This window comes from Colobus angolensis, unplaced genomic scaffold (assembly GCF_000951035.1).
Source record: "Colobus angolensis palliatus isolate OR3802 unplaced genomic scaffold, Cang.pa_1.0 Scaffold259, whole genome shotgun sequence".
NCBI classification, from domain to species: domain Eukaryota; kingdom Metazoa; phylum Chordata; class Mammalia; order Primates; family Cercopithecidae; genus Colobus; species Colobus angolensis.
In genome coordinates, this window is record NW_012115810.1 from 5688744 (window position 1) to 5709064 (window position 20321).

Below are 20321 nucleotides of genomic sequence, written 5' to 3' on the forward strand. Positions count from 1 at the left end.
AAAAAAAAAAGTATTTCTTTTTTGATTAAAATTTATATATAGTTTTGGATACTCATATCTGTTTCTCCTATTTTACTCCAATACTACCACATGGTCTTTGTAGATACTAAAATTTATAAGTAAAAGTGAACCATAAATTTGATAATTAGAAAATAATTAAAATTATATGTCCTTTATAATATAAAAACTATTCTAAATCTATAATATTGGATTCTGAAATGGCAATCTATTTTCAGAAGCACTTTCTTTTTTCATATTAAATGTTTTTATATTTTTTGGAGTATGAGAAAATGCATAACTTTTAATATAGATACCCTAATAACAAAATTAAGAATAAATAGAATATCTTCCAACTGCGTATCTTACTTATTTTGTTAATTTGTTTGCTCATCTACACATATGACCCCTGAAAAGACCACCCCATTTCCTAAATTTATATAATACCATCTTCTAATCCCTAGTACCCAGGTACTGTCACTTAGCTCAATTTCTTACTAGTAAGAATCTGTTGGCCGGGCGCGGTGGCTCAAGCCTGTAATCCCAGCACTTTGGGAAGCCGAGACGGGTGGATCACGAGGTCAGGAGATCGAGACCATCGTGGCTAACATGGTGAAACCCCGTCTCTACTAAAAATACAAAAAAAACTAGCCGGGCGTGGTGGCGGGCGCCTGTAGTCCCAGCTACTCGGAGGCTGAGGCAGGAGAATGGCATGAACCCGGGAGGCGGAGCTTGCAGTGAGCCGAGATCGCGCCACTGCACTCCAGCCTGGGCGACACAGCAAGACTCCGTCTCAAAAAAAAAAATAAAATAAAAGAATCTGTTTAACTCAGCGTTGTTTAGGTTTCCACTATTGCTCCAACCTACTAGAGTATAAACCCTTGAGGTAGAGTACTTGACCTAGTTGACTTATTCATTATACCCCAAGCACCTAGCATGTTTCATGGTGTGGCAAATGCTTTCTGAAAGGTTGAACATCAGATGTTTTCATAAATGATTAACGTTTGTGTAATTATCACTTAGAGCATCTGGGTGAAATAACTTTGACGTATCTTTAATTAGTTGAGTATAAAGAATAAAAGAATGGTATTTAGGTGGCATCTCAGGTGCCCAGCCAAACTAAATACCCCATATTTCTTTGTCATAGACTGGAAAGTTAAGAGTATATGCCACTGAGCCCTAGAGCAATTCTTAGAATTTTGTGCAGCTGCTCTCATCAATGAATTGTGTGCAGAAAGCCTGAATTCTGCTACTGTAGTAGTAGTAGTATGTGCATTTATATGTGAGTGTGTATGTGCATGTATATGTATGTTTATATAAACTTACTTATATGTATAAACAGTAGTTTAATTATGTATATAGTAGTAATCATTCTAATATAGCAGCTAGTATGATTAGGGATTGTAAAATCCTTCTGTGCTTCCCTGTAGAAACCGTACATTACTGGGAAACCAAATAGATAGGTGTTTTTCAAATATCTCTGAGAGTGACCTAGAATATTTCATTTTTTAATGATTCTACTATGTGGATTTCATGACCTTGAATGGGTTATGACCCAAAGTTTTAAAAATATTGCTGTAACTGGGACTGAAGAGTTCAGTCAATAGAAATGACTTAAAGTTTTAGAGTTGGTAGCCAGCACTTCCTGTATATTATTTATGTTTGCTTGGCCTACCTAGTAATAGGCCCTTCTGGAATTGTGATGTAAATTCTAGCATAAAAGGGCAGTGGAATACCTAGGCTTTAGTTTCTTTTCAACTCTTGAAGACCCTCCCTGTACAGAGAGTGTCATCAGCATCAATGGAAGGGCAAAGGGAAACCCATGCACACATAACCTATTTCTGCTTTTTTTCTACAATGCCACCTTTTTTTCCTGTTCAATTCTTTCTAACTAAATACATTGAGCACTTATAGCAGGTATATGTTTATGGCCTCTTCTGCCAATAATAACTGGACCTACAATATTGCAAATAGAACAAAATTCTTCCAATTTGTGCTAGGGATATTTCAGTGGAAACATTTGAGAAGTAATGAAAGATGTAATGAGAGTTATTTCAGGTTCTCTTCTGAGTGAATAGTTTAAGCTTTTAAGTGAATATAAATAAGCTAAACTCCACCTCAATCTCCCACTGATTTTAATGAAATTCCACCATTTTAGTAATGGTAAGTATATCCTGTGAAGAAAACATGGTAACATTATATTAGTTTAAGTTTCTTCATAGAGCTAACTGCTGATTTGTGTCTAATACTTTGTATCACATCCCTCTTTCTCAAGAAAACTTCAGTAAGGTAGTATCTGCCCTAAAGCTGCCAACTCATGTTTCAACAGTTTTAATAGTCGAGTTACTCAATATGAAACAGGCTTCCTCACTAAGTGAGAGGATTTCGGTGTCTGAGGGAAGAATGTTATCATTTAGATAGACACTGTGTCATAAAACTTCCTATAATGATGCGATAGCTGTTGAGCACTTAAAATATGGCTAGTGTGACTTTTAAATTTTATTTAATTTTAATTGATTTAAATGTAATTTTCTGCATATAGTTAATGGCTGTCCTATTGGAACGTGCACTTTTAGATATTACTTTTGATGCACTAATTTTGGGTTCCTCAGAATTGCTTGTTGTATAGTTGAATGCTGTCCTTAAAAATTGGAATAAGCCAGGCGCGGTGGCTCACGCCTATAATCCCAGCACTTTGGGAGGCCAAGGCGGGCGGATCACGAGGTCAGGAGATTGAGACCATCCTGGCCAACACGGTGAAACCCCGTCTCTACTAAAAATACAAAAAATTAACCAGGCGTGGTGGTGGGTGCCTGTAGTCCCAGCTACTCGGGAGACTGAGGCAGGAGAATGGCGTGAACCCAGGAGACGGAGCTTACAGTGAGCCGAGATCGCGCCACTGCACTCCAGCCTGGGTGAGAGCGAGACTCCGTCTCCAAAAGAAAAAAGAAATTGGAATGAAATGTAATGAGTGAACCTGATTTTGTGTCTAGTTGAAGGTATAACCACACAAAAGAACTGTTTAAAGTGACTTAAATATTTTAGTTTGACTAGTTGACTGTATTTTGAGGATCAAAATAACTGTGTTTTCAGTAATTGTATTATTATGTCAGTGTTGGTGCTGAAAGTGGCAAGAACGGAGGTCGTTGGCACATTAACTGAGATTTTTGACATGTTAAAAGCAAGGACTACAAATGTAAAAACAGATAACAAAAATCCTATAGTTGTGAGTTTGAACTGAAAGTCTTGATATGACCTCTGTCATTGAAATGTGAAATACAATTATTTTTAATCAATTATTTTTCTTTGAATTTTAAAATCTATGATAATTTTGAAACAGATTTGATAAAATACCAGCTCCAATATCAGGATTTTATAACTTAATAGTTACAGTGTTGCTGTTTTTCTTGTCATATTTTTGTTTTAAAATATGATGTATTAATTTAAGACACATAAATAATGAAGACACATTTTCATTTATTCAACAAACATTTAATAAGCAACTGTTTTGATTAAAGTATTCCTCTAAGCCTCCGGGAAATGTAAGATACTAAAAACATGATTTCTACCCCCATAAGCTTACTAATTCTTAGGCAAATGTATGCAAATTCATAGTTGTAATACAGGATAAAGTAAGTACAGTGAAAGAGACAGTGATAAAATACTTTTAAAATATTATGGATTTAGAACTTTGACTTCAAATTGTGAGCAGTCAACAGTGCTAAGGGTTTGGGGTCTCTGACTTTCAGCTTAGGTAATTTATGGGTGTCCATGTCATGGATGTCATTCATAGTGTCACTTTGACCTGGGGTTTAAAGAATAGGGAAGATGGCAATTATGGGGCAAGGGATGAAGAACATGTTAAGGAGAGGGATGCAGTTGCAGTTAAGGATTTGGGAAAGTATGATGCAAGAACCAGGTGATGGTGACTAAGTTTGATTGGAAATACAGAGAAAGTAAGTTTTGAGAAATAAGCAAGCCTATAAGGTCAAGCCTAAGGAGTTTGGGTTTAATTTTGTTGTTAATATGAATGGGAGAATAGATATGTGCTACCACAATGACTTTTTTCAATGAATTGGTTCATGGGGAAAGAGGAATCAATTAGATGATAGTTCAGGTAAGAGAAATAAAAAGAAGAATTAGGCTAGTAATAATGACTATCTTCAGCAACAGTTGGCTATAATGGTTAATTATTAATAGGAGAATTTTGACTTCTGTTATAGCCTATGGGAAGTTTTAAAGTAATATGATTGCTAAAAATTTAAATTTCAGTTTACAGCTCTAAAATGCTATAACCTTTAACAAGAGACTTTTAATACTCACCAATTACAGAGTTAATTTTCTCCCAAACCCTAGTATTACTATATACCTGCTTTCTAGCAGATAGGCACATGTTAAACTAGCAATCATTAGTTTAGAAACCATTAAACATCAGAAATGCACATTACTTACATTTGGAATGTTTAAAATTACCTTTTAAATCTATAAGCAATTTGGTTGTTGCATATTCTCTAAGCCTTGTTATTGATATCAATAGCCAACTGAAGGAGGGAGGACATAGATTAGTGAGCGTTGATAGGACTAGAATAAATTTTTGTGAGCCTGCTTTAAAAATTTTGTTCTAAGGTCGATTTGACCCTCAGACATATTAAACAGGTAAAATTTATATAAACTTAATAGTAGCTGTAAAATAGCCTCCTGCAAACTTCTGGTTTTTTGCAGATCTTTATAACAGGTTCTGAAAAAGCTATTTTTGAGGGAAGTTTTCATGCATTCTAGACAAGACCAGTAATGTCAGAACGCATGTTATAGGTGCATTTTGTTGTCAGTCTTGCCTTCGTTAATGGAGACCTCTGAGAAAAATGGAAGCTGACCAGGGATGCATGCTGGAACTCCCGAGGTTTGCAGTGTGCTAGCCAAAGCACAGTATGTGTTAAATGTTAATTTCTTTATGTGTCTATAGCGTCTCTGACAAGGGTTATCAATACCACCTTTAAAACCTTCAAGTTACTAGCCTGAGCAACATAGGGAGATCTCATCTCTACAAAAAAAAAAAAAAAAATTAAAAAGAAATAGCCACGTGTGGTGGCACGAACCTGTGGTCCTAGCTACTCAGGAGGCTGAGGTGGGAGGACTGCTTGAGTGCATAAGGTCGAGGCTGCAGTCAGTAAGCTGTGATCACGCCACTACACTCCAGGCTGGGAGACAGAGTGAGACCTTGTCTCAAAAAAAAAAAACACTAAAACCCAAAACTTCAAGGTTTACTTTTGATATTATCAATCTGGAAAGAATTAACATGAAATGTTCATATGAAGCCATAATACTAAGATTTGGTTTAGGTTAGATGGGTCATACCCATGCAGTAAACTTCTAGGAGGTTGGGTAGATTCTATTGCTATTTTGGACTTCTGCATTATAAAATTTTGTTTAAAGTAACTGGACCATTTTTTAAAGCTTGGATTGAAAAGTGTAACAAAGGGAGATTTGACTGTCTTACATGTTTCATCTATGTATTTCATATCTGTTTGATGTATGGTTTCTCAATTAAGAATTATTAATTATAAGTAAATTTAGTATTTACAAAAAGAATGTATGGATTTTGCTATATATTCTTTTAGACACTAGCATTTATGAAATTTTGTCATAAATTTAGGAAAAAATTAACATTATAAGAAGTTAGTTTTTGACACTGACTAAAAAAGAATAGGTGAAAACCAATATAATATAATTCCAAATTTCAGCTTACTTTCAGGAGATAAATTGATGAAAGCTGTATACTTAGTTGAAAATTATCCATTTTGTTCATTTCTATCTAGATTTCTTTTTCTTACTTTTTTGAGACAGGGTCTCACTCTCACGCTGGCTGGAGTGCAGTGGTGTAGCCAAACCTCACGGCAGCCTAAAACTCCTGGACTCAAGCAGTCCTCCTGCCTCAGCCTCCCAAATAGCTAGGACTACAGACAGATGCCTGTAGTCCATACTGGCTGGCTGATTTTTTTTTTTTTTAATTTAGTAGGGATGGATTCTTCTAATTTGCCTAGGCTGGTCTCTGACACCTGGCCTCAAGTGATCCTCCCACCAACCTCCCAGAGTGCTGAGATTATAGGCATGAGCCATCAAACTTGGCATTTCGGTCTAGATGTCAGTTTCTTGTTGGGTTTATCCGGTTTGGGGTTTGCTCATCTTCTTGAATCTTTAGGTTTTTATGTCTTTAACCAAAAATGAAGTTTTTAGCCACCACCTCTTCAAATAATTTTTCAATTCTACACCATTTTTCCTCCCCTAAGATTCTGTTGACCTGAATCTCAGACATTTTGTTATTGTCTCACAGGTCCCTGGGTCAGTTTTAATTGTTTTTCAGTGCTTATTTTGTCTGTTGTTCAGACTGGATAATTTCTGTAGATCTACCTTTGAGTTCATTGGCTCTTTTTTTTTCCATCATCTTCATTTTGCTATTGAGTCCATCCAGTGAGGTTTTTTATTCAGATTACTTATGTCAATTCTAAAGTTGCTATTAGTTTTCTTTATGTCTTCTATTTCATTGCTGTTCTTCCATTTCTATCAAGTTTGTTCTTGATAACTTGAATAATCAGCAACTCGTTGGTGTAACATATTGGGCATCAGGAAATACCTATCCGTAGATAGTATGCTGTCTCTTTATTTTTAGGGGAAAAGCATAAATGAGAGGAAATAGGCTCTATGAGTTAATCTAGAATCTTGCTTTTTGGTTAGTGAATAGGCCAGTAACACTGATAGGTTGGTTCTCATGAAATACATGTGGCTTTTTAATGAAAAATTATTTCTTTTTAGTGTTACTAAAATTTTGTGACTCTTCAGGTTAATGGTACCTGGAAATGAAGCTCCAGAGTTTGTGTCTAATTCGTCGCTTTTGGACCGTCCTGGAGAAATGACTATTAATCAACTTCCTAAAGTATCATCCAAAATAGATTTTACATCTGTAAAATAGCTCATTTCATTGTTGATCACCTTGTGATCAGTAATTTTTCCTATGCCAAATATAAATTTTAAGGTTAGTTCTTACCCCTAAAAAAATAAAAATGGGTGTGTTTCATTTTTGTGTAATATTTTTTAATATGGAAAATTGAAATAGACTGAGAAGTACAAAAAGCAAATGAAAAGTATAAAAACAAATTAAAGTCATTTATAATTTCACCATTCTGAGAAATGTTGTTAACATTTTGGTGTGTCTCTTTTTTTGTTGTTCTTTTTTCAAATTTTGTGAGTACATGGGTATTTTGTGGGTATTTTGTGGGTACTATGGAATACATGAGATATTTTGATACAGGCATGCAATGCATTATAATCACATCAGGGTAAATGGGATATCCATCACCTCAAGTGTTTATCCTTTCTTTGTGTTAAAAACAATCCAGTTATTGGCGGGTGTGGTAGCTTACACCTGTAATCCCAGCACTTTGGGAGGCCGAGGTGGGTTGATCACTTAAGGTCAGGAGTTCAAGACCAGCCTGGCCAACATGGTGAAATCCTGTCTCTATTAAAAATACAAAAATTAGCCGGGAGTGGTAGCAGGCACCTGTAGTCCCAGCTACTTGGGAGGCTGAAGCGGAAGAATTGCTGGAACCCAGGAGGTGGAGAGTGCAGTGAGCCGAGATTGCACCGCTATATTCCAGCCTGAGCGACAGAATGAGACTCTGTCTAAAAAAAAAAAAAAAAGCAAACACACACACACACACACACACACAATCCAATTCTTTGTGTTAAAAAGAAAAATCCAATTGGGCCGTGGCCTGTAATCCTGATCTTTTTGTGATTAATTTTCCGGGTGTCCTTTGAGGTTTTTGTATTTGGATGTTTAGATCTCTAGCAAGGCCAGGGGAAGTTTTTCTTCATTATTCTTTCAAATAACTTTTCCAAACTTAGATTTTTCTTCTTTCTCAGGAACACTAATTATTATTTTTAACGTTTGTTTATTTAACATAATCCCAGACTCCTTGGAGGCTTTGTTCATTGTTTTTTAATTCTTTTTTTTTTTGGTCTTTGTCTGATTGGATTAATTTGAAAGCCTTGTCTTCAAGCTCTGAAATTCTTTTTTCTGCTTATTTGATTCTCTTGTTGAAACTTGGAAAAAAAATAGTGGATAGATAATAAAATAAATCACTTAAAACCTCCCCAAATAGGTGATTGACTCAACAGGTCAGAGTCTAGATGTTTAGGATGCAGAACTAGGAATATGACCACCATGAGGAAATAAGATTTAATTTTAAGATACCACGGGCAGTGTTTTGAAATTAGAAATTAAAGACCAGGGAATAGTGAAAGCACCTCCTACTTGAAGGTGAGGACTCAGACTCTGACGTCACAGTCAATAGTGTTAGAAAGATAGCCATGTTATTAAGAACTGGAATGAGACAGATATTCATTAAACCAATGGTTTGCCACCTTTTTAAAAAAGCACTGGGAGCTTTTCTTTAAACAAAATCTCACATAGAATCACAATATACAAAACATATAAAAGAAGATCCTTGACACAAGCAGTTGGTATATGGGCCAGAGCTAGAGCCTCTATTTCAAGGTTACTGGGAGTACGTTCCCTACTTCCTAAGACTTAAAGGTAGCCTAAGACTCTGGAGCGTTTTGAAAGGTAATTTCTAGCAATAACAAACCTTTAGAAATCTTTCTCTTTTTGTTGACTTAACGGTCATTAATACAATCACATGGTAAAACATTCAAGCACAAAAAATATATGGTGAAAAATAATTCTCCCACCTTAGAATCCGATTTCTCCATTGCCTAGTAAAAGCAGTTACCAATGTCTTATATATTTTTCTAGAAATATTCTGTGAGCATACAAGTATATGCATATATCTTCCACTTATTTGTCTTTATCACAAATGAGATCTTGCTATTTATAGTCTCCCCCACCTTGTTCTTTATATTTAACATATTAGCTAGTGTAGGTCTACCTCTTTCTTTTTGAACACCTGCATAGTAATCTAATAAAGGTTTTAAAAATCTAATTTAATAATTATTTATTGGTGGAAATGTGTTTTTAAAAGTATTTTTGCAATTATAGTGGTGTAATGAATATCCTTTATGTATACCTTTACCAATATGTTTGAGTATATTTCTAGGATATATATTCCTTTGAAGACCTTTGAGTAGGAAAGTGGTAATATTAAAAAGACAAACCTAATGTGAGGGTGACCAGCACCAAGAAAAAAAAAAGAAAAAGAAAAGCCAACATTTTTTGCATGGTATTCACAACCTGTTATCCTCACTTTGTTCTTTAAGACTTAGATACTTTGTTTCTGCCATGTGGTTCTGCATCTGCCCTATTAAAGGGGACTTTTTATTTTAGTTCATCAGACATGTAGTACTTAGACTTTGCTTCCTGGGCTCCTGAGTATACATAGATATTTTATATAGAGTAATACGATTTCTGTTTGATTCTCTGCTTTATTTTTTCAGTCTCACGCATTGGTCTCAGTTGCTTTTCAGAACTATCTTAAATATTCTAATTAAAATTTTAATTGTGTTTCTTAGTTAAGCAAAGTTTTAGGTCTTTTGCTTGTTCTTTGGAGCCCCTTGGATTTGTAGATGAAAGGATCATCTAACCATACACTGTCTCTCTTTTTATCTTTCTAACCTTTGTTTCCTTGTTAGACATTTCTAAATCTAGTTAGTATTTAAAATCACAGACTATACCTACAGTTTAGTTGATCCATAGATATTAAATCTTTCTCAAATCTTATTATTCTTTTACATCTTTTTCCTAAGTCTTAGGATAACGTCTTCCCCACAGATAGCTGGTTGCAAGGGAATATTTAATCCTTTGGGTGGAAAGGGATACTCTCTGAATAGATTATTTGCTGAGCAATATGAAAACCACTGCTTTTACCCTTGGATAATTTCTCACCATCAGGTCTCTTGAGATAAAAGTACAACAAGAGTAAATCTTTAAAAGATTTAACAGAAATCTGTAATTTAACATGATACACATTTGGAGATAGAATCAAGACCGCCAATGAAAAGAATGATAAAGACAAAGTGGAATTAAATTGTTAAATATGTTAATGCAGTATTAATTTTGTGTGTGTTTTTTGTTGGTTTTGGGGGTCAGTGGTTTATTAACCACCAAGTTTGTAAAACTCTGATAGAAACTTGAGAGCTAGTTTAATTCAATCTCATAATTTTTTAGGTAAAGAAACTAGTATTTAGGGGAGTCTGAAACTTGCTCTGTATCACAGGTTAACACACAGAACACCTGGTTGCCATCCAGTTCTGTTTGAGGATGTAATGAATTGTTTGTTTATAATGGTAGTTAAAATGTGTCAAATGACAAAAAAAGCAACTCATTTTACATATTCACATTTTAAACCACTATATACCATACTTAATTCCTTGAAATTCTGTTTCAGAAAATGTAGTTAAATAAGAATTTTATGAATAGAATCTTTTTCCTCTGAACATATTATTTTCAGAGAATAATTTTGTCTGCTGTCTGTAAGGTATTTTGGCCACATCCCCTATTTCTGAATGTCCTTTAACAGACAGCTTTTCATTTGTTGCCTGGTTTTTGTTTTTGTTTTGCTATTTAATATCTTGAAGTTTTAGATGTTCAAATGATCAATTGGCTGGAAGTTATCTGAACAAATAGTTATATATAAACCTTTCTCAGAATTTTTAGAAAATATTGAACTTGTATAATAAAACCCTACTCTTAGTGGTTCTAATAAACCAAAAGAAGTAGCACCTGATATTCTTCCTAATTATCGTATTTCTCTGAGGTTACATTATAAAGGAAAAGTAAGAACTCACTGAATCTGCTGTGTTTTGAACTCCCACAGAGAACTTTTGCTACTGTTAGTACAAATAAAATCATTCTTTAAAAAATGTCCTTTCAGGAAAAATATCTGAGTCTATTTGGTTTGTAATTTCTGCATCTTTAATCTATGCCTGTACTTTTTTTTTATTACCCTGTTTTTCTTGACTGTGTATGGCAGTACTAAAGTATCAGTGCATCTGAAACACAGGGAACTAATTGTGTTTACATATCTCAAACAACGTGTCTTGGACTCCCTGTTAGCACCTGTTCAGGTTTACACCTACCAGCTGTCAGTGTTCATGAACTCTATGATTACACAAAACAGGAATACTTGAGATACATAAACTTTAACAATATTATCATTAACTGATCATCGAATCCTTTTGTAGTACATAAAATCATCATGCAGGGAAGAAGTTGTGGTCTGCCATTTTCATAATTTGGATTTTTATTTGCTCTCAGAATTGTTATAGATAAATGTCATTTTAGTAAAATACAACAAATTTATGTTACCCAGTATGAGTGAGCATTGTGATGTGTGTTAATTGCATGTGATACATTGTCAATGTTTAAAAATTTGGATACAATGTAATATTAGACTCTTAGAGGGATGCTGACACAAAAGATATCAAGTATAATTTTATCACTTACTACAGTAGCTTTGGGTCATCAAAATCAGCTTGATTGATCTTACTATTATAGTTATACAGAATTACTATTAAAGTTTTAGCTAGTTGAATTTCAAATAATACCCTTTTTGATACTTTAGATCAGAGTTTTTCATCCATAGCAACACAACTTAGTTTGGATAATTCTGTAGGGGGAAGACTGTTCTTCTTGTCCATTTTAGAGTATTTAACAGCATCCCTGGCCTCTATCTCCACTGAATGCCATTAGCGCTCTTCCAGTTGTGACAACCAAAAATGTCACCCATATGTTCCCTGGTGGGAGAGATGATGTGTCACAAAACCAAAATCATTGCTTTAGGCTACAGGAAAGATCTATAATGAATCAAATGATCTGTAGGCCCTTCATCTTCTGCACATATTTCTCCCATGGTTCACAACATTTTTTTTTCACTACAGTGTTTTGTGTTAATTTGTGGTTGTAGTCATCTTTAACTCGTTAATTTTCTTTTTTCTTTTCTTTCCGTTTTTTTGTTTTGTTTTGTTTTTGTTTTTGTTTGAGACAGAGTCTCACTCTCTTGCTCAGACTGGAGTGCAGTGGTGCAACCTCGGCTCACTACAGTCTCCGCCTTTTGAGTTCCAGCAATTCTCCTGCCTCAGCCTCCCGAGTAGCTGGAATTACAGGCACCCACCACCACGTGGGTCTTGCTAATTTTTGTATTTTTAGTAGAGACAGGGTTTCATCTCTTTGGCCAGGCTGGTCTCGAACTCCTGAACTCAAGTGATCTGCCCACCTCGGCCTCCCAAAGCTCTGGAATTACAGGCGTGAGCCACCACTTTCAAAAGTTAACTTTTGAAATAAGGAATTCAAAAGTTAACTTTTGAAATAAGGAACCCCAGCACTTTGGGAGGCGAAGACAGGCAGATAATTTGAGCTCAAGAGTTCAAGATCAGCCTGGGCAACATGGCAAAAACCTGTCTTTACCAAAAAATGCAAAAAAATTAGCCAAGCATGGTGACATGCACCTGTGGTCTCAGTTATTTGGGAGGCTGAGGTGGGAGGATCACTGGAGCCTGGGAGGTTGAGGCTGCAGTGAGCCATGATCACAACACTGCACTCCAGCCTGGGTGACAGACTGAGATCTTGTCTCAAAAAAAAAAAAAATGACCGAGTTATACATTAGAAACTGTAATCTCTTGAATGGCCTTAAGTTAAAAGATGTACCTACTAGATATTCTTCGTTTGGTGAGTTATAGATAGGAAGTCATGTTATTATACTCTGTTTGTTTTGATCTTGTGATACCTAGGCTGGTTTTGAACACAAAGAATGGATTAGTTCGTGATCATTTGGAACCCAAGATGAAAGTAGTATTCTTAACACAAAGGGTCAGAATGAGAGGCCGTTATAGAAGCATAGGTGTCAGACGTGGATGGTCTGGCCCTAACAGAAATCTAGGAATAGATGGTTCTTGGATACCTGAACTGTTTTTATTTTAATGAATATATTTTTCTTAAAAGATCTGAATGAATGAGTTTCCGCAGATTTTTATGTACTATGCTTGAATTATAAATAATAACTCATGTGGTTACAGATATTATATTTTGTCAACATAATGTATTAATTTTTCATCTGTATTTGTATTATAGATGAAAAATCAGTTTTTTTGGAAAATTTTAAGATAACAGACCTTACCACATTGGTATCTATACAATTGTGAGACATTTATTTTAAATTCTTAACACATAATCTATCTGGCTAAAAACTATAATGCCATGGTAAGTATATACATAATCTATAAATGGTATAAGTCTTAAATATTCACTTCAACATGAATAATCTAGAACATCCTAAGATTTCTTTTCTTGCCACGTATACACATGGGTAATTATATACATAGATGTTCCTTCATTAAAAACAATAGCTAACAAGTATTGAATGCTAGGTACCCTGCCCTTTACATGCATTATCTCATTTAATCCTCTCAGCTACATCTTCTTCAAATCACTTATGAGAAAATTGAGAACTGAGAGAAATTACATAATTTTTACAGGATCACAACTAATAAACTTCAGGCATAGTGTTTGAACCCAGATAATGTTTATTAGCAAATATCTCACCGACACAATGTAGTCTGTTCTTCATTCCTTCAAGGTGTAGGTTTTTATACTCTTTAACTTCAATGCATATGTATTTTTTTTTTTTAGTGCTTACTATATGGAAGACTTTGTGTTTTTTTGTCTGTTTTTTTTACTTTTTATTTCGAAATAATTTTAGACTTAATAATAAAAAACACAGTTCACATATATTTTTCATCCAGCTTCTCCTAATGTTAATAACTTATATAACCAGAGTACAATTATCAAACTTACAAACATCAGGAAATTAACATTGATAGAATGCTATTAAGCAAACTACAGACCTTATATAATTTTCACTAGTTTTGCCATTAATATCCTTTTCTTATTCTAAAATCCAACTTAGGATCCCACATCACATTTAGTTGTAGGATCCTAGGTCTCACACTAAGGAATTCCTAGTCTCCTTAGTCTCCAACCTATGGCAATTCCACAGTATTCTTTCTTTCTCTTTCTCTTTCTTTCTCTTTCTTTCTCTGTCTTGTCTCCCCTTCCCTTCCCTTCCCTTCCTTTCCCATGACACTTTTGATGAATACTGGTCCGTTATTTTGCATATCGTTTTTCAATTTGAGTTTGTGTGGTTTCTCATGGTTCAGCTGAGATTGTATATTTTGGGGAAGAATACCACAGAAGTGATGGACTCTTCTGGGGCATCAGAAAATACATGATGTTGATATTTTGTTATAGGTAATGTTGTTTCCCCACTGTGAAACTATTCTTTTCATCTTTTTCTTTAATGGATATTTTGGAGGAGATACTTGGAGACTATGCAAATGTCTTTTTCTCTTCAAATTTTGACCCACTGCTTTTAGTTACCTTTAGTGCATATGTATTTTAAATCTTGTTCTTGGACTAGTTCTTACAATATGGTAAGCCCATGATTGTTTTGTGGATTTTTCACAATTATACCGTTTCACAATTACAAAGGTATTGCCTTCTCAACTTTTAACTATCAAGTTGATGGCTATGATTTCTTGTGCTTTAGCAGGGGATGATAGTAAATAAAACTGAAAGAATAATATTTAACTGAAAAAGAAAATTTGAAGAACTAATCCTTGTAAATTCAGGCATAAGACAATCTTCATTCTAGAGTAGCAAAGGGTAGAGTGGATTTGTTAAATTTCTATAAAATGACAAAAAAAAGATTATGTATAAGATGAACTTGGAGTAGTTGACCCAATTTTTTATTATTAGAACTAAGAAATGCCTATTAAAAACAACAACTACTTAAGACTAGTATGAGAGAATTAGTACTTTACATGCAAGAAGACTACTCAGCCACCTAAGAAATCTTAGGCTAAAAATAAATATCTAGTATCAATATAGTTGAAAGAAAATAATACATTAATAATGTCTATAATAGAGTTTCTAAGGAAAATGGTTACGTAAACATATGTTTTGTTGTTGTTGTTGTTGTTGTTGTTTGTGAGACAGAGTCTCACTCTGTCACCCAGGCTGGAGTGCACTGGCGTGATCTTGGCTTACTGTAGCCTCGGCCTCCCAGGTTCACGCTATTCTCCTGCCTCAGCCTCCCAAGTAGCTGGAACTACAGGCGCCCGCCACCATGCCCCACTAATTTTTTTCTATTTTTAGTAGAGATGGGGTTTCATCATGTTAGACAGGATGTTCTTGATCTCCTAACCTCGTGATCCGCGCGCCTCAGCCTCACAAAGTGCTGGGATTACAGGCATGAGCCACCGCGCCTGGCCATAAGCATATGTTTTTAAGAAGTTAAGCCCATTTGTCAATTTTGACTTTTGTTGCCGTTGCTTTTGGTGTTTTAGACATGAAGTCCTTGCCCATGCCTATGTCCTGAATGGTATTCCCTAGGTTTTCTTCTAGGGTTTTTATGGTATTAGGTCTAACATTTAAGTCTCTAATCCATCTCGAATTAATTTTCATATAAGGAGTAAGGAAAGGATCCAGTTTGAGCTTTCTGCTTATGGCTAGCCAATTTTCCCAGCACCATTTATTAAATACGGAATCCTTTACCCACTTCTTGTTTTTGTCAGGTTTGTCAAAGATCAGATGGCTGTAGATGTGTGGTATTATTTCTGAGGGCTCTGTTCTATTCCATTGGTCTATATCTCTATTTTGGTACCAGTACCATGCTGTTTTGGTTACTGTAGCCTTGTAGTATAGTTTGAAGTCAAGTAGCATGCTTCTGCACAACAAAAGAAACTACCATCAGAGTGAACAGGCAACCTACAGAATGGGAGACAATTTTTGCAATCTACTCATCTGACAAAGGGCTAATATCCAGAACCTACAAAGAACTCAAACAAATTTACAAGAAAAAAACAACCCCATCAAAAAGTGGGCAAAGGATATGAGCAGACATTTCTCTAAAGAAGATATTCATACAGCCAACAGATACATGAAAAAATGCTCGTCATCACTGGCCATCAGAGAAATGCAAATCAAAACCACAGTGAGATACCATCTCACACCAGTTAGAATGGCAATCATTAAAAAGTCAGGAAACAACAGGTGCTGGAGAGGATGTGGAGAAATAGGAACACTTTTACACTGCTGGTGGAATTGTATACTAGTTCAACCATTGTGGAAAACAGTGTGGCGATTCCTCAAGGATCTAAAACTAGAAATACCATTTGACCCAGCCATCCCATTACTGGGGATATACCCAAAGGATTGTAAGTCATGCTGCTATAAAGACACATGCATACGTATGTTTATCGCGGCACTATTCACAATAGCAAAGACTTGGAATCAACCCAGATGTCTGTCAGTGACAGAATGGATTAAGAAAATGTGGCACATACACACCACGGAATACTATGCAGCCACAAAAAAAGATGAGTTCGTGCCCTTTGTAGGGACATGGGTGCAGCTGGAAATGTTCTCAGCAAACTTTCGCAAGAACAGAGAACCAAACACCGCATGTTCTCACTCATAGGTGGGAATTGAACAATGAGATCACTTGGACATGGGAAGGGGAACATCACACACCGGGGCCTATTATGGGGAAAGGGGAGGGATGGCACTGGGAGTTATAACTGATGTAAATGACGAGTTGATGGATGCTGATGAGTTGATGGGTGCAGCACACCAACATGGCACATGTATACATATGTAACACACCTGCACGTTGTGCACATGTACCCTAGAACTTAAAGTATAAAAAAAAAAAAAAAGTTAAGCCCTTTCTTTTTTTTTCTTTTTTTCTTTTTTTTTTTGAGACGGAGTCTTGCTCTGTCGCCCAGGCTGGAGTGCAGTGGCCAGATCTCAGCTCACTGCAAGCTCCGCCTCCCGGGTTCACACTATTCTCCTGCCTCAGCCTTGGGAGTAGCTGGGACTACAGGCGCCCGCCACCTCGCCCAGCTAGTTTTTTTGTATTTTTTAGTAGAGACGGAGTTTCACCATATTAGCCAGGGTGGTCTCGATCTCCTGACCTCGTGATCCGCCCGTCTCGGCCTCCCAAAGTGCTGGGATTACAGGCTTCAGCCATCGCGCCTGGCCAAGCCCTTTCTTAAACGAGCAAAAAGAACCAGAAATAGAAGAAAAAAATTACACCTTTACTGAAATTAAAAAAGGCCCCAGCCTTATACTACTAGCACTAGTTCTACTCTCATTGACAGGTTTAAATTTTATTTTTAAGTAGTGCTGTAGCAAAGAACGTTGTATATATCACTTTACCTAATGATAATTTATTTCTCTGTATGTGTGTGTGTGTGTCTGTGTGTGTTTGCGCACGCATGTATTTGTGCATGTGCGTTTATTTTATTTAAATAAATATTCAGATTAATTTTTCAGGGAAAGTAATATCCATTAAGCAGTATGTATACGAGACTGCTTCTTTTGCCTTCTTGATCTTCCTTGCTTTAGTCCTGAATCAGGTTTTATCAACAATAAGAAATACCTGTACTTTATAGCATAATATCCTATAAAAAAGATAATGACAATTTTATATTGAGCTCTTATATGTCAAGTACTCAGCTAAAGTGCTTATCTTATTATGTCACCAAATTATTTCTGCTGTGGAGTACAAAGGCAAACTTTTTTAAACCCTTTTCATTTTTTTTTACATAATATATTTAAGTAGCAAGTAGAATTCTTGAAGACAATGAGGTTACCAGCTATAAAGAAAAATAGGTTTTTCCTAAACTCTCTTCTAGGTAAAGAGTCCATATTTTTGTATTTGGTGAAATTCAACTTGGTAAAAATAATTTTTATGGGCTTTACCATCAGACAACCACATGTCTCAGAGTTCATTAGTTACTGTTGTTGACCCAAAACCTACCCTTTGTACATTAGTTCCATGCAGCCATCAGTAGCAACTATGCCTTTCCCATGATGAATGCTGATAAAAAGAAATACAAATTCTGTAAGAATATGGACAGACTCATTATAGCAGTACCGTAGTCTATGGAAGTGATTTACAGCAATACCAGAATATGAAGACAAGTTTTTGAATTCTGTATGATTGGAAAGCTCATTGAAATGGTCTTTCTAATGATGTTATATGTCGATTTAAGTTTACCTTCCCCATATGTATCTATCTTATGAGAAAAATTATCTACATACTTTATGGATTCAATCAACAATTAGGCAAACGCTAGCCTTGCATTATTTTAATTAGTCAATATTTTAAAATGAAATCCAACTATTTTTCCCAATCCTTTTTCTTTTTTTTTTTTTTTGAGACATAGTCTTGCTCTGTTGCCCAGGCTGGAGTGCAGTGGCCAGATCTCAGCTCACTGCAATCTCCGCCTCCCGGGTTTACGCCATTCTCCTGCCTCAGCCTCCCAAGTAGCTGGGACTACAGGCACCCGCCACCTCACCCAGCTAGTTTTTTGTATTTTTTAGTAGAGACGGGGTTTCACCATATTAGCCAGGATGGTCTCGATCTCCTGACCTCGTGATCCGCCTGTCTCAGCCTCCCAAAGTGCTGGGATTACAGGCTTGAGCCACCGCGCCAGGCCCCCGAAATCCAACTATTTTTCTTAGTAAATACACAGTTATTCTGTGAATTGCCTGTAGAATTCAATACAGAAATCTTTCTGTAGTTAGATTATTTAAATGGTGAGAGTTTCATGTGGCTGATTATAAATTCACTTATAGGCAAGCAGTACCTTTTTCCTCATTATAGATTATGTTCTCTTTAAAGCGTCTGTGAATTTAATGACTTCCTTGCTTGAATGTGGGATCAGTGCATGCAGAGTATTAAAATGAATGTAAAATGCCCATTATAGTCCAAATTTTTAATATCAGCATTAGTTATTGCAATAAAACCAATGCAAGACTACATCCACAAAGCCCAAAAAATTAATAACGATAATTAGAAGTGCTTTTGTCATTTTAAATGGGTCACAACTGAAGCCATTTTGAAATCATGGTTTAAACTTGCCTCCAGTTAAACTCTAAAATGTATTTGCCTTTGTTGAGGGGTATGGGGGTGTTCACTGTATTGGGGACTCCCAGGCCAGAGTCTCGGACACTTAAAACCTACAAGTATATTGCTATCTGTATTTAGAAGATAAGGGTACAACCCATTCAAATGTGCTGTCATTTTTTAAAAATTATTCATTAAGGTAACATAGGAATTCTGTTGCAAGTGAACAGATGTGAGGTGATTTGGGATGAATAAGACAGATATAGCATGTTAATTGATGGTTGTGGCAACACACATTTATGTGAAATTACTATATTCGAATCACTATTAATTTGGGGGGTATAAGAAAACTCAAGAGGATTTGGTATACTTAAACTTATTCTATAGATTGGTATTTTAAATTATATTGTTTTTATCTACTCCATATTTTATCTTTCCAAAGACCATGTATTTAGATATTTATATTATTAAAAGTGTACAGAAAGTTTAAATATGTTGAATTATTTTGAAAAAATTTTTTATCTGATACTGAGAATTAACATTTTCCCCTCTCATAGATATGGAGTCTGGAGAACGGTTACCATCCTCAGCAGCCTCCTCTACTACACCAACTTCATCTTCGACGCCTTCTGTGGCTTCAGTAGTTTCAAAAGGTGGCCTTTCCACTGGAGTTGCTTCACTTAGCTCTACAATCAACCCATGTGGTAAATACTCTTTTTAAACTCAGTTTTAGAATGCCATTCTTTAAATAATTTGCATAGTATTTTATTGAGCTCTGAATAAAATGTTCTTATGACTTGCACTGACCTGTTGAATAAAGGCTAAGTTAAACACCTAGTCTTTTTGCTTTTTCAGGATTTTACAATGGGAAAGCACTGGTTATTCTATGCTTGTTAGAAATTGTCTTTGAGAGTTAAATCTTGATACCATCATTTGTTTTATCATTTTAATTAATAAATTAGTGAAGTCTTTTAAAACAATAGGCCCAAGAGGGAATGAAATAGAAGGAAGTCCTTGGTAGATACTTTGTCCTAGATTTCCTTCCAGTATTTGAAATGACCTTGTAAGCTCCAGCTACTCCAGTTCACAGATGTACACTAAGGCAGATCATTTACTTGATGGAAAATGTTTTTAAATTTTAGAGCATAAGAAGTTTCTCTTAAACATGAATAAAATTTGGCTGAGCGCGATGGCTCACTGTGTAATCCCAGCACTTTGGGAGGCCAAGGTGAGCAGATCACCTGAGGTCAGGAGTTCAAGACCAGCTTGACCAACATGGGGAAACATCTCTTTTAAAAATACAAAATTAGCCAGGCATGGTGATGCATGCCTGTAATCCTGGCTACTCAGGAGGCTGAGGCAGGAGAATCGCTTGAACCCAGGAGGTGGAGGTTGCAGTGA

At 35.6% G+C, this 20321-nt stretch overlaps 1 protein-coding gene across 1 annotated transcript in view; it reads left to right on the forward strand.

Moving 5' to 3' along the window:
- The window catches only part of BAZ2B (bromodomain adjacent to zinc finger domain, 2B), a 426507-nt gene that overhangs the window by 218969 nt on the left and 187217 nt on the right, over positions 1–20321 (forward strand). The window contains exon 6 of the mRNA XM_011947122.1: positions 19478–19624. Within this exon, the coding sequence (XP_011802512.1) occupies positions 19480–19624 (145 nt within the window). The 5' untranslated portion in view covers positions 19478–19479. The remainder of the gene's footprint in view (positions 1–19477; positions 19625–20321) is intronic.